This window comes from Colletotrichum gloeosporioides (genome assembly GCF_011800055.1).
Source record: "Colletotrichum gloeosporioides strain Lc1 chromosome Unknown consensus_101, whole genome shotgun sequence".
Lineage (NCBI taxonomy): Eukaryota > Fungi > Ascomycota > Sordariomycetes > Glomerellales > Glomerellaceae > Colletotrichum > Colletotrichum gloeosporioides.
The window spans coordinates 136,763-150,929 of NW_025544746.1; the positions used below are offsets into that span (position 1 = coordinate 136,763).

At 41.1% G+C, this 14,167-nt stretch overlaps 4 protein-coding genes across 4 annotated transcripts; 2 read left to right on the forward strand and 2 right to left on the reverse strand.

The window, feature by feature from the left end:
* Positions 1-485: 485 nt before the first annotated feature.
* Positions 486-1,020, reverse strand: GCG54_00010503 (uncharacterized protein; the record flags this gene model as incomplete). The annotated part of the gene is made up of 2 exons (XM_045410426.1): positions 486-875; positions 934-1,020. 2 exons carry the CDS (start codon positions 1,018-1,020, stop codon positions 486-488), a joined length of 477 nt encoding a protein of 158 aa, XP_045257317.1.
* Positions 1,021-1,196: 176 nt separating this feature from the next.
* GCG54_00010504 (uncharacterized protein) lies at positions 1,197-1,932 on the reverse strand (the record flags this gene model as incomplete). Its single annotated transcript, XM_045410427.1, has 3 exons — positions 1,197-1,392; positions 1,457-1,652; positions 1,779-1,932. 3 exons carry the CDS (start codon positions 1,930-1,932, stop codon positions 1,197-1,199), a joined length of 546 nt encoding a protein of 181 aa, XP_045257318.1.
* A 2,598-nt stretch (positions 1,933-4,530) lies between these two features.
* GCG54_00010505 (Pyranose dehydrogenase 3) lies at positions 4,531-6,600 on the forward strand (the record flags this gene model as incomplete). The annotated part of the gene is made up of 6 exons (XM_045410428.1): positions 4,531-4,577; positions 4,655-4,774; positions 4,845-5,061; positions 5,139-5,672; positions 5,728-6,331; positions 6,389-6,600. 6 exons carry the CDS (start codon positions 4,531-4,533, stop codon positions 6,598-6,600), a joined length of 1,734 nt encoding a protein of 577 aa, XP_045257319.1.
* Positions 6,601-7,639: 1,039 nt separating this feature from the next.
* Positions 7,640-7,858, forward strand: GCG54_00010506 (uncharacterized protein; the record flags this gene model as incomplete). Its single annotated transcript, XM_045410429.1, has 1 exon — positions 7,640-7,858. The coding sequence occupies one exon, from the start codon at positions 7,640-7,642 to the stop codon at positions 7,856-7,858; it is 219 nt and encodes a 72-aa protein (XP_045257320.1).
* Between the last annotated feature and the right edge of the window lie 6,309 nt (positions 7,859-14,167).

A 14,167-nucleotide genomic window follows, 5' to 3' on the forward strand; every position in this document is an offset into this window, starting at 1 on the left:
CTCAAAATGGCTTGCAGGCTACGATCGTCAACCGTCCATCACGTCTAATTACTTGGACACCCCGCCGGCTAAATGCAGCCTGCGAGTCATCCTTCAGATCCGATCTCAGAAGGGTAATGCTCGCCTGCCATTCATTCCCGTGCCAATCAAAGCGAACATACAAACAGCGTCAATATGCAGGTACAGGAAGGGCCAGCAGCTCGTGTAAATAATCGTATTCGGCAATCTTCCGAACGTCACTAGTACGCTACGATGTCATCAAGCAACACGTGCTAGACACCCTTAAGTGCGCACCAACCTAAGATGCACGTTGAATGACTGATATTGCGTTGATGGGTATCGCAAGTGAGTATTAATGAAAGGTACAATAGCTAGCTCTTAGCTTGATTATAAGGACGTAAGTTGCCTGCCTTCCATTTCTCTCATCGGATCCTCTTCGTTCCGGGAACTCAGATTCGCGCGAGATGAGATAATCTGTCACACATTCATCGCTGGCTTTCTCCGGGCTTTACCTCGTACGTAGTTGTGACCATGATTCCACCATGCTGACCACTAGACTTACTTGTCAAGCTTCCATCGCGGTCACCGCTAGCCTGGGGCCAATTGGCGGATTCGGAAGACTTGACGATGTGTTCTTCGCTTGAGTTGTTATCAAACTCGGTCATGTTGTACTTGTTGTGCCTCCTCTTTGCAGGCATGGAGCGATCGGTGCTCTGGCCGCCGCCTCCAATCGTGACCAGCTGGTGACCATATTTATCACCTGATCCGGTGTACTTCATGGCCCCGCTGCTGCTGCCCTTGCTCGAGCTGAGCCAGTGAGCCGAAGAGAAGAGAGGTCTGATGCAAGCTGCGTTCACGGCGATAATGCCAACAAACTGGCAGGGAACAACAAGTCAGTACTTTTCGGGGTTCCGAAGCATAGATGTTGCTTACAGTTTCTCGGATGGCCCAGATGGTGCTGACATTGATCCCGTCGATATCTTTCAACGACAGAACGCAGCGTAGCAAGGCAGCGATCATGACGAAAACTCCCGAGCACAGAAGGACACCAATGGCGAGTTTGCGTTTGATACTGAGCTTCACCGTCCATAAAAGAGGCAATGGAATTGAAACAATGCACATATCAGTCCTTGAATAATCGTTAGCCCAATTAGCCCCAAAACCTTCCCATAAATTACATTCAAAAGCAAAAGAACTTACGTTACATTGAGAACAACCAAACTCAAGTAGTTTGGAACGGCCAAAGTGCACTCGTCTCCTGGATATGGCACAACCTGCCAGTTTCTTTGAACGGGTGTACAATGCCCCCAGATAACAATAATTACTCCGCAATATGCCAGAATGGTCGCGATAGCAGTCCATTTCACGATCTTTTGTTGTCTTGTCGCAAGACTGTGGGAACACCCATGTTCAGCTCGACTTCTCATAGAGTGGTAAGGACGGAGGAAGGACGTACGTGATGCGGCTGAAAAAGAAGAGAATGCAAGCCTTCAAGCACCAAATAAGAGTAACGTAGAAGTTCCATCCCGCCAGCAGGCACTTAGAGCCAAATTCGAACTTGGCGATTTCTTGGGGTGTCAGGGTCGCGCCGATTTCGTCGGTAATCCCAATGTTGGTTCCATTTTGGCCTGTTGAAAGGGCACGCATTAGACGTCGAACTGAACAATTGCAGGGAAGGGACAGACCAACCGATGAGCTCCAGCATACACAGTTCTAACTACAAGATACAGCTAAGGTGAGTAATCTGTTCAAGACGTCTGGAATATAATTGGTGTGACTTACAGTCCAGAAAATCAAGCACAGAACTGCAAAATAGTCATCCCCTTGCCAATTGAAGCCGATAATTCTCCAGCGAGCGAATATTCGAAGTAAAATGACAATCACACCAAGACCATACTCAGTCCAGGCCTCAGTCTGGAAGGGAGTCGCCATAGTGAAAGAGGAAAAAGACGCGAAGGGAGTGAAGAGGCCAGCCAAGCAAAACACCTTCAACAGCCGTCAGAACCACCAAAGTAACCGACACAAGGCCGGTGGGAGTCTTCGGGGCGCCTCGGATTAAAAGCCGCATTCCTTAGATCAAAATGTGTTTACGTACAACGTTTCTTCGCCATCTGAACGAGGATCGAGTCTGCTTCCCCTGTGTGTGATTGACAGGGGAGTAGCCCCCGAAACGACATAACGTCTTCAGCGGGTGTTACTGAAAAGGACAATCCCTGGATCCGAAGTTCCGGCAAGTCACAATTGGCAACGTCCTCTCCTGTTTGGGCAGGCAGCGATCGACGGAGAAATCGCTCTAATTAGGCTCCCAGAGGATCAAGGCATCAACATACTTCTTGGCACAGAATCGGGCCGCCGCGATATTCCTTCCAGCCGATAACCACGTGAGGGCATGGAATATGAGTCGTCCAGCTGTTTATGTTGGCTCTTGCAGCGATATATGCCAAAATTCGGCGGTGACAGTATGGATATCGCGCAGCAATGAAGTCCTTGTTCTGCACATATCGCAGGCATAGCGCATTTCCTGCGCCCACTGGGCATTTCCAAATCTGGACAGCTCGCCTGGCCTCTCAAGGATACGACCGTTGACTTGCACGTCACAGTTCCCTGGCGGCTCACCGGTAGGTCTGAGCTCGCCCTGATCATCACTATTCACAACGAATCAGATAGGCTGAGCAAATGTCAGCCAAGCAATGTTATCCATTTGGACTCTTCACTTTCAACCCATAAGTACTAGGTATCCGTATGCTGGAGGTGAAAAGGGCCCAGTCTCCGTGCGTCTTTGGTCCAACACAACGTAGCATCCGCCAGAGCGGTGATCCGCAGGACCACTTGAAAAATTTCTCAGACCAAACGGAAGCAATAGAATGGTCGAGGTATTATCGCCAAGATAGACCGCCAAGGGCATGGCCTTGCCAGCAGGGGTCTCGCTCCATATTACGAAATATTACAGGCCACGAAGGGTACGTGTGCATTCTCCATCAGCCGCAAGTCTCACAGTCACGCATGACAATTGCTCACAATTTCCGTAAAATGGGTCAACAGTTTTTATCTTCCAGGTGTTTGGTAGGCTAGTTGGCGATGCTGTCAAAGCTGAATGCAGACACGGATTTGGTTCCTCTTGTGGGAAATCCCTGATCTCTTCAACCCCCTTATCAGATTTGTCGCGTAAACAGAGGAGACGGCCCACAGTCGGTCGGCGAAAGGGAACAGTCAGTCAAAATTAGAAGTGTTGTGGGCGCCACTCCCGTCCGGCCCCATATCCCGAGCTTCATAATTCTGCTCGTTCCAGATTTCCCACGGGGGAGAAAGGCACCCCAGACCTTGATGGAAGTTCTCGGGCTCCAATGGTCAACTTGTCTCCACAACTCAAAAAGCACGACTCTTGGGTGCTTCCTGTACGAGTTGCTCGCGTTCACCGTCATGTTGTGAGGACGCTGAATTATCACCAAGAAATCTGCTGCTGAGTATTGAGGGTCTTCTAGAACGACGATGTTGCATTAGTTCACCCTAATGGTTCGATGCCAATTACGAATTGTGATCATGACCTGCAGTATCGGAGCATTCGATGGCAGGATGCAACCTGAACGCTCTTGAGGAAGCTTGGTACGCATCATCCCTACTGAAAGAGGAAGGAGACAAGCCTTCTTACTACGAGGAACCATTCAAACACGGCTGAGGAGGATCATATTCAGAGCCTCCCTATCCGTTTGTTGCCTTCGTTTCGTTCTAGGCCAGGGGCAATTTCTGTAACTGTCGCATTCTGGGCTGTGAATGTGAGAGATTTTGACTGCCCTAGAAGTTGCATCCTGCGATGCCTTGCAACCAGCATTCTCATTGGTTCATGAAGTCTCACTAATGATGATCGTCGGTCGGTAGTTTGTCGCCCAGCGAAACCCGGCATAGAGCCGGCCAGTTTCCATGTCGAAGCGTCGTTGGCGCTGTACAAAAGGTCTTGGGGTATTCACAATGGGCTTAGTTCGTGCATATTCTTCAGAGGATCGACCCCGGAGTTGCTTCCGGTTGCTGCATTACTTCTGTGGGTGCTCTCATGCACTACAGTCGCTGAAGACACACGCAATCCTAGCACCAACAGTGGTTAAAGCTGTTTTGCGTGTGCGGGGACCCCAGACATCGGCCCAGCCGTGGTGGAGATGGTTCTGCCAGACCCTGCAGGTTGCGACCATTACCACCGAAACCACCGGCCAGTGAAGCGGTTCAGTTTCCTTTTGGAGAAGATGGGCATCACTTGGCAACGGCGCAGCTTTCCTCAGTCGTATGAGGGCAAGTTCAGCAAACTCAAGGGGTAGATGGCAGGTTGGTGCATGTCAGGTGAGGGGGAGTTGAGGTCGATACGTGCGAGAGGAGAAAGCGAGAATCGGACGCGGGTCTAAGACATTGCGTGAGAGGGAGCATACAAGAATCCGCGACCTAGCCACTCGAAGGGGTGCATCGGTCATTTTTCTTGTCATTGTCTAAGCTTTCTCGCATATTCTCCTGAAATCATCCCGACTTTAGTCCTGAGTTTTCAACATGGGTTCTATTCCTCAAGATCTCGTTTACGACTTCGTGATTTGCGGGTAGGTCCTTGGCAATCGGACTGGACACAAATTTTGGGGGCTCTTCGGAAACTGACCTGGCTGTCTCTGCTTTCTAGTGGCGGCACTTCTGGTTGCGTTGTAGCTAGCCGACTTGCCGAGAACCCCAACACCAGCGTTCTTGTCATTGAGGCTGGCGAACACAACAAGGACTTGGAGAATGTTCATATGACAGGGGGGTGAGTCAAAGAACTGCAATTGCAACTCATTTCACCGTTCAATGCTTACAAGCTCTGCTTCGCATTCTAGTTGGTCCCAACTCTTCGACAAGGAAACCGACTGGAACGTCATCAGCGAACCCAAGGTTGCTGTTAATAACAGACAAGTGAAGCTTAGTCGGGGCAAGTTCCTCGGTGGATGCTCAGGATGTAATGGTACTCTATGCATTCGAGGCGCCAAGCAGGACTACGATGACTGGGGCGCTGAGGGCTGGAGTGGCGAAGACTTCTTCAAGTATATCCGCAAGGTGTGTAAACCCGAGGCCCTTTGATTGCTTCGCTCTTCTCATTAGTAGCTTGCTTTTCTAACATGTAATTTGCGCAGGCTGAGAACTTCCACGGAAAGGACTGGTTCAAGGCGTCTTCCGACCATGGCACCGAAGGCCACCTCGACATCGAGCCGCACGATCTCGCTCCTATCTCCAACCTTATCATGGACTCCATGGTTGACAAGGGACTCCCACTTGATCATGACATGTTCACCCATGGAAACAACCCTCATGGATGTGGCCATGCGCCGAGAACAGTGTACAAGGGAACTCGCACGACTGCAGCCAACTTCGTTACAAATGCCAACACGAGGGATAATCTGCATCTAATGACTCAAACACACGTTGACAAGGTTATCATCGAGAACGTCAACGGGGAGCTTAAGGCTACTGGCGTCCGTGCAGTCAAGCCCGACGGATCCCCCGTCAACATCAAAGCAGCCAAAGAGATCATTGTGAGCGGTGGTGCCTACTGCAGTCCCAATATCCTGAATCGCTCTGGTATTGGTGCCAAGACCGAGCTGGATAAGTTCGGCATCCAGACTTTGGTTGACTTGCCCGGTGTCGGTAAGAATTTGATGGATCATCTTGTGAGTCTACCTTCTTCACACACGTGTCAGACCTTCTGCTGACAGGAGCATCAAGATCGTTTTCATGTTCTACGAGACTGAAAAGGAGGGCCTGACCAACGACCATCATGTTTACCACGGCGATAACTTTGCGAAGACATATGCTCTCTGGAAGGACCACAAGGCGGGCTTTCTGTCGACCTTTCCCTTCGGTGCTTTTGCGTACGCCCGCTTAGACGACCGTCTCGCCGATTCGGACTTGTGGAAGAACGCCCCTCGCGAAGAGGGACGTGACCCGATGGGTCTCACGCCGAAGCAACCCAACATTGAGTTCTTCACCACTGAATGCTACGGCGGGCCCAAGCAGTTTGATAAGTTTCCCGTCGACAACAAGCATGCCTTCAGCATGATTGCCGAGCTCTTCGCCCCCAAATCTCGGGGCACTGTGACCCTTCGCAGCGCTGATGCCACCGCGGTCCCTGTCGTCGATACCAACTACCTTGCCGACCCTCTTGATGTCGAGGTCCTCGCTGAGGCGTGCCGATTTGGTAATGAGATCATCATGCAAGGCAAGGGCACCAAGGATATCGTCAAGGGTTCTTGGCCAAGCGAACTTGTACACCACAAGTACACGACTCGCGAGGAGTGGATTCCTTACGTGAAAGACAACGCAACCACCTGTGAGCTCTTCGCCCGTTACCTAACATCCTTGAATGATTGCTAACATCACGAACTAGGCTACCACGCTGCTGGTACTTGCGCAATGGGCAAGGCAGACGACCCCAAGGCTGTTGTGGACCATACCCTCACTGTGAAGGGGGTCAAAGGCTTGCGTGTAGCTGACTGCAGTATCATGCCAACCCTCAACGGTGGCCACACGCAGATGCCGGCCTATGGCATTGGTGAAAAGGCTGCCGATCTCATCAAGGAAACGTGGAAGCTCAAGTAAGGGCCTAATTGGATTAGAAACGCCGTTTGGAAGCTTCACCCAGACCTGGTTGAGGAAAACTAGTTACCAAACACGTCTTGCGTGACGCGTGAATCATCAAGAGCAACCCAATTTGGGCTAGCTTCTTTTGTACGTAGTTGAAATGGAAATAATGTGGCGAATCATGGTTTCGGGGCACTTCGCATGCCTCCACGAAACGGATTTTACTAGTGATGCATGTTGGCTGGTCTAGCCCTACTTGGTTTTCAGCTCGGCTAAGCACATCTTCGAAGCACATACATAAGCTAATTAAATGATGCGACCGAGCTCAATCGAGAAACAGTCATGTTGCTATCACACAATATCAAGTGCTCAAGAATAGCAAAAGCACACAACAATGGGTGCGCGACTTTCCCGGCATGTTCCCGACGAATGCAGCATTTGCAGACATGTCAACGGGAAGAACTTCAATTACAAGGAGTATCGATTATTCACTACTCGAGATTCTGTTCTAATCACATGTCCACTTGCTACGATTCTGCAGTTAGCTATCACACAAGACCGACAGTTTCCGACGGATTTTCAGCGAGATACATATTACCACGTCACAGCTGGTGGAAACAATCCCATCCTGATTCGACCAAACCTGGAGCTTTTTGGCCCTTCGAAGTTGACAGATAGTTTGCAGATCAGACATCTTCTCCCAGTGTCGAAATCTCCTGACTCTCATCAGGGCATTGATCTTGTCGCCTCTTGGATTGAATATTGCGACACTGCCGAGCTAATAAAGTCATCCCGCTTCCGCGCAGAGTTCTTTATCTTGGGACATCGAAACACTGTCTTCGCCTCTTGGAAACGAACGTCGAGAATGAGCGATACGTTGCTTTAAGCCATCGATGGGGCAAGCAACAGATATGTGTCACAACAAAAAGCATTGTCGCCATGCGAAGGGATGGAATTCCATGGGACGACATGCCGAAGACGTTCCGAGACGCCATTACTGTATGACAGCGATTAGGGGTATGCTACCTGTGTATCGACTCGCTTTGTATCGTTCAAGATGATGAGCAAGATTGGCGAGTTGAGTCGGCAGCAATGGCGAGCATCTACGAGAATTCTTATTTCACTATCACCGCGGCTACGGCACGGGCCGACGAGGAAGGTTTCCTCAAGGAGAGACCAGAATGCCATCTATCCCGTGGTGTCACAATGGGCATCTCGTCCCGTGAAAGAATTCGGCATGAAAGCAACAACAATCAGGAACCCATTTGGTCGCTAGCGTGGTGTTTCTAGGAGCGGCTCGTACCCCATGGCTCCTAACGTTCAGACATTCCGAAGTCACATGGGAGTGTCGTTCGGCGTCATGGTGCGAGTGTGGTCGCAATGAGACTTATGGCAACTTTCCCGACCGGAAAACGTACGAACATAACATTATGAATCCTTTCGTCAGCCACTCGCATTGGATTGAATACTGGTACACATCCATAGTCGAGCAGTTCACTATGATGTCTCTTTCTTTCGAAAAGGACCGGCTTCCGCCCATCCTAGCCATGGCCACACAGATTCTGGACCGCAGCGAAGACCGATGCTTAGCCGGAATTTGGGAAGCGGATATACTCCCAGGACTCCTTTGGCGCTGCATTGGTACGAGTGGTATCGATTCAACTGGGAATGAAACTATTTTCTTCCCCATGTCAAAAATTGACACCGAACTTCCGGCGCCGTCCTGGAATTGGGCGTCTATTGAAGGTCCGATCACGTACAGTCTGATTCGCGACTCTTCTCGGCGTACTTTCGATGCCGAGATTTTAGCAGTGTACTATCCAAAGGAGTATAACGATTCTCGCTACATCATTAGCTCCAGTTGCCGTTTGCTGCTTCGGGGAGGGCTCATGAATGTCATGCTAGATCTACCAGATCGACTACTCTTGCGCGGAAGTACGACGGCAACCCAGCCATATTGCACACTGCAGTTCAGCCTTTTTGGACACACGCCTCAGATTGAATCGAATATTGCAATTCCGATGTATGACGTTTCCTATCAGGATCATCATCCAATTCAACCCGGTTGCTACTGCGGCCTGAATCACTTGGGCTGGTTGGGTTTTACTCCACGCATTCGGCCTTTGACTCGATCTTCGATGTTGGTATTGATGAGATTTATCTCACTTGATATCTTAGAATAAGTGGTGAGTTTTGCTATCCGGGCGGATGCTTCTAGCGATCTAAGGGGATAACTACTTATTGAAATAGTTGTAGGCCCAGCGGCTGAGAGCTATGCAACGCAGCGGCGTATACGCACCTGAGGGCGCGTAGAGCTACTGTAGCTATATAACTCTATAGTTTTAAGGCTTATAATCTTAAAAAAAAAAGAAAGGACTTCTTATCTACTTTATAGATCTTAAATAAAAAGAATAGGATAAAAAGCTTAAAAATTTACTAAAAAAATAAGTGAATTCTACCTTTAATCTATAAGGATTAATAATAATATCTGAGCTAATTTCTCGCCCCTTAAAGGGGGCTAGTAATCTAACCTCTAAACGCTAAAAAATCTAGTAAGCTTATTAAACCTTATTCTAATTATCCCTAATTATCTTCCCTCTAGCCTTCTAGGCTAGAAGATAATTCCCTATATACTTATATGTATATAAGAGTGCTATATTTACTAATAGAACTTATAGTAAGTATTTCTGCGATCTTAAGCCCTTTTTACTTCTCCTATATAAGTAGTATTCTATTTAAGCCTTAGCTTATAGTATACCTATCCTTATTATCCTCTTAGTCTTAAAAATCTATAAGTATAGGTTTTAAGTAGTATATAAGCTTCTATTTAAGCTTAAAGGTTAATATACTAGTTAATATATACTACTTAATTAACTACTACTAGTTTTAGAATAAGCTACTTAGGAGGGTAAGTAGGATAGTTACTTATAGTTATAAAGCTTTAAGTAGGAGCTAAAGATTTATATAATAGTAGGATAGGACTCTTATAGCTAGGAGTTATAAATATAAGTTTATTATAATTATTATACCCCTCTAGGATTAGAGGGCTAAAAGCTAGGCTTTCTAATAGGGATAAAATAGTAATTAGAGGCTAAACTAATATTATAAGCACTTAAGGTAAGTTTATTAGTGGGGGCAGACTAGAGGGTTACTCTAAGGATAGCTATATAATTCCTTTCTTAGCTATCTCACTTAAGTAAGCTACTACTATCTATATTATAAAATAGAGTAGGGGGTTCCTATAAATTAAATTATATCTATAAAACTTAGTAGTAATCTATAACTTATACCTACTAACTAGAGGTAAAAAACTTTAATAATAGAAGTTCTTATTAGCAGTAGTATTATTACTAAAGTAAGTATTAAGAAGTCCTTCTATAATAAAGTAGTAAACCTAATTAATATAGTAAACTTTATAGCTATAACTATTAGGCTACTATACTAAATTAACTACTTAAATATGTTATAGTAGAATAGTAATAAGATTTTTAGGTATTTTAAGTAGCTTATACTAAGTAGTGAGGGCTTTAATAATATTAATAAACTCTTAATTACTCTACTAGTTAAAGCTTAAGTCTATAAAGTAGCTCTTCTTATTAGTTTAGTCTACTACTAAGTAGATAAAGTAGCTTTACTTAACTTATAAGAAATATATAACTATATTAGAATTCTATAAGTTATCTTTATACTTATCTATAAAAAGGTCTATATTAATAGCCCCCTCTTCTTCTTAGTTAGTATCCTATAATATAATATTTAGTAGGTAAATCTAAACCTTATAGTAGGTATCTCTTATAATAAAACGCATTAGTATAATAAAATATTTGATTTAGAGGAAGTCTTTTATATAGAGGATACCTTAGGTATTATATAGATTAACTAGTATTTTAAGCGATATAATAAGGTCCTAGCTAGCCTATCTTCTGAAATTATTAAAGTTAGTAGTAAATTAGGTCTATAAAGAACTCTTTAAGCTAGGATTTAAGTTATTATAATACTTTATAGCTTAATAAGGTCTAATTTCTCTAGGCTATAGGGCTCTAATAGGGCTATAAGGGCGTATAAGCCCACCTTAAGTAGTTCTAAAGATAAATTAGGTCTATAAAGAGGTACTTTTAGTGAGGTAAGGCGACTAGTATATTATCCTTATTCTTTTAAACTACTATAAAAGGTATCTTATATAGGAGATAGCTATATCCTATCCTCTAGTCGCTCTAAGCTTAGTAATAACTATCTCTCTTATATCTTAGACCTAGATAGTATAGCTACTTCTAAGAGGTCTATTTACTAGCATAAACTTACTATTTAGTACTAACAGAGTTAGCTATTCTTTACTTAGTAGGTTTAAAGGTTTCCCTTTACTATTATATTTTAAGTACTTATTATATAGTCTCTTATACCTCATAATAACCTCTAAGGTAAGTAGACTAATTAGTTTTTATAACAGCTTCAGCTTATTTATAAGCTATTAAAGCCTAAATCTCTAGTACTTAAAACTCTATAGGACTTTATTAAATTTAGCTATAATACGCTAGACCTAGTCTGTTAATATATCTTAGACTACTCTATTTAGACTACTAAGGTTACTAAAGTTATTAAAGTACCTAAAGTAGTTAAGTATAATTACTCTAAAGTACTATATAGAGCTAACTTATAAGATATCTAAAATAGTAAGCTATTAGAATAAGGCTTATTAAAAGTGTAGCAAGAAGCTAGTAAAGAAGTGCTTAATATTTCTAGAAATTATAATAAATCTATTCTCAGCTTCTCTATCTTCCTAGTAGTTATTATATATAAATATCTATCCTATTAAAGTATTTAGTAGTATTCTAGCTTATACTTAGTCTGTTTTACTAAATAGTATTATAAAGCGTTTAACAAAGAGGATAAAGTAGTACTATTATATACCTTTAACTATAGGGTAGTCTACTAATAAGAGGCCTCTAAGTAAGCCTAAAGCTAGCCTAACTCTCTAACTAATATAATATATAGCTATAGTAAAGCCTCCTATAATATTATTACCACTTAGTATAGTAGTAGTAAAGATAGTACCTTAGAGGTTATAAGCGCCTATAACGCTTTTAAGTATCCTTAAATCTAACTATAGGTATCTCAGGTAGACTATTATTAGTCCCTATCTATTAAGGAGGCGCTATTATAACTTAATATCTCCTAGTTATAACTATATAAGCGCTAGAACTAGTTTCTTATTAAAGGGGGAGGGAGTGTTATTAAGGTATATAAGCTCTAGCTAGGCAGCAGTTCTATTAATATATTTAAGCAACTTATCTCTCTTATAGTTAACCTAGAAGTATAACTAGGTTAAAGTCTTAAGGGTCTACTTAGATTAAATAAGTTACTTAACTGCATAAGCCTTAATAAGACCCTTAATAAAAGCTCCTTCCTAAATAGATATTATATTAACTATATTAGGTAATAGCAAAAACTTAGTAGTTCTTAAGAAGGGTGTAGTATACACTTTATAGATATAATTAATTACTATATAATACGTAAGTAGTAAAATGAGGAAAAAGAGGGGGAGAGAGTAGTATTAGCGTGATATATAGAGGGTATATTAGAAGATAGAGAAGGTAGAGGTGATTAATATAATAGTCGCTTAGTAATAGTTTGCAGATATAAATAGTAGTTATATAGTTATTTACTTAAAGTTTATAAATAAGGGTTATAAATAAAATAGTAGTAATTTATAGATATAAGTAGGTAACTATAATCACTTATTTTATTAAAGATAAAATAAAAAATAGCTGCTAAGGTGAATTAAAGCTTAAAGTGAGAAGGTAGGTATAATTACTATTAAATTAGTAGCCTTAATTACCCTGCTTACTTATCTATTTATATCCCCTCTATAAGCTGTTAAAGTAGTATTTCCTTCCTTTATTAACAACCTATCTATATTATCCTCTAAGCAAATAATTATTACACTTTAGGTCTATAAAGCTTATATTCTCACTAACTAATAAGTCTTTAGCGCTTTTCTTTATTATAGTTAAATATTATAGTTAGCTATCTAATAGTAGGGTCTGCTAATAGAAGCTGGGGATTGATATGTTATAATAGTATACTGAGGTTGTAGTCTAAGTTGTAGGTTATAAGCTATAGTAGATTAAGTCTTTTAGAAACTAAAGTGATCAGTCTTAGACTTAATAAGTAATTTATAGTGAAAATAAGCTGAGAGTATTTATAAGGATAAATACTAAGTTAATTACTAAAGAGCTATAGAAGTCTAACCTTAAGCGAAGCTTAGGTTATACTATATATAAGTCCTAAATAGTATCTTTTATCTACTTTTAGGTAATTACTTAGGTATATAGGTAATTATAATTAGTTAGTAATACTAACTAATTACTAAGCGTTTCTTCCTATACTCTACTAATTATTCTCTTATCTTATTATTATATAACTTATATTATAGTTCTTCTGTTCTAAGTAAATCCCTATTATTCCCTTTAATTCTATAGTATAAATATCCTATCCTAGCTACCTAATACCTAAGTAAGTTAGTTAACTATTATCTATATATAATAGGTTATAATATTAAGTCCCCTCTCTAAAAGTCTTACCTTTAAGACTTAATATAAGTAAGTTATTAGTCTTAAGTTAGAGATCTATTAATTATACTTCCTATTTTACCTATAATACTAACACTATATTAGGTTATATTTAGAAATTAAAATTAAGTACTACCTCTACTCTTCATTATTATAACTATACTTTATATATTACTAAGTTTAGTTTAGTTATTAATATACTTTATTCTTATTATTATTCTTTAGGGAAGTATTATAAGCTTCTTCCTAGTAGTGAAGTTTATAGTAAATATACTTATTTAGAGTAGTTCTATAATATAGTAGTAGATATTATTTATATTTATAAGTCTTTATTTTTGCTATATTTCCTATCTAGTACTAATTTATCTTAGTTAATTACTTACTAAATAAAGCTACTTATTTAGAGGATACTAAAATAACTAAGGAGGAGGTATTAAGAAAGAAGGTAGCTACTTTATATACTATATAAGCTAAGTTAGATAAGTTTATAGTATAGTTAGATTACTTATATAAGTAGAAAAGAATAGTATTTTAAAAAGGTTAGGAGGTTATAGAAGAGGAGCTAGTAATATCTCTTATATTAGAGGTTTAATCTATAGGTAGTTTTAGTATTCTAAACTTAGATTTAATTCTTAACTAGAATCTTAGTACTTTAAGTTTCTTATTAAGGGAGTTTTAGTTATATTCTAGTATTCCTAGTTAAATAGATATATTTTCTTATTATATTAGTTTAAAGTATCCTCTTAGTTATACTTATACTAATAGGAGTTATATTCTTTATTTCTTAGCTTCTTTTTATTTCTATTATATTTCTTCTTATATTTATCTTTCTTTTTTATTAGTATATTTTATATATTCTTTAAATTCTTTTAAGGTTATAAGTAAGCTTAGTCTATCCTTAGGATTAATATAATTAAGCGTTCTAATATACTTATTAATCTTATCTTAATAGTTAAGTAGGTTATTATTAGGTTCCTATATATTATCTTTATATCTATAGTTTTTCTATTTAATAA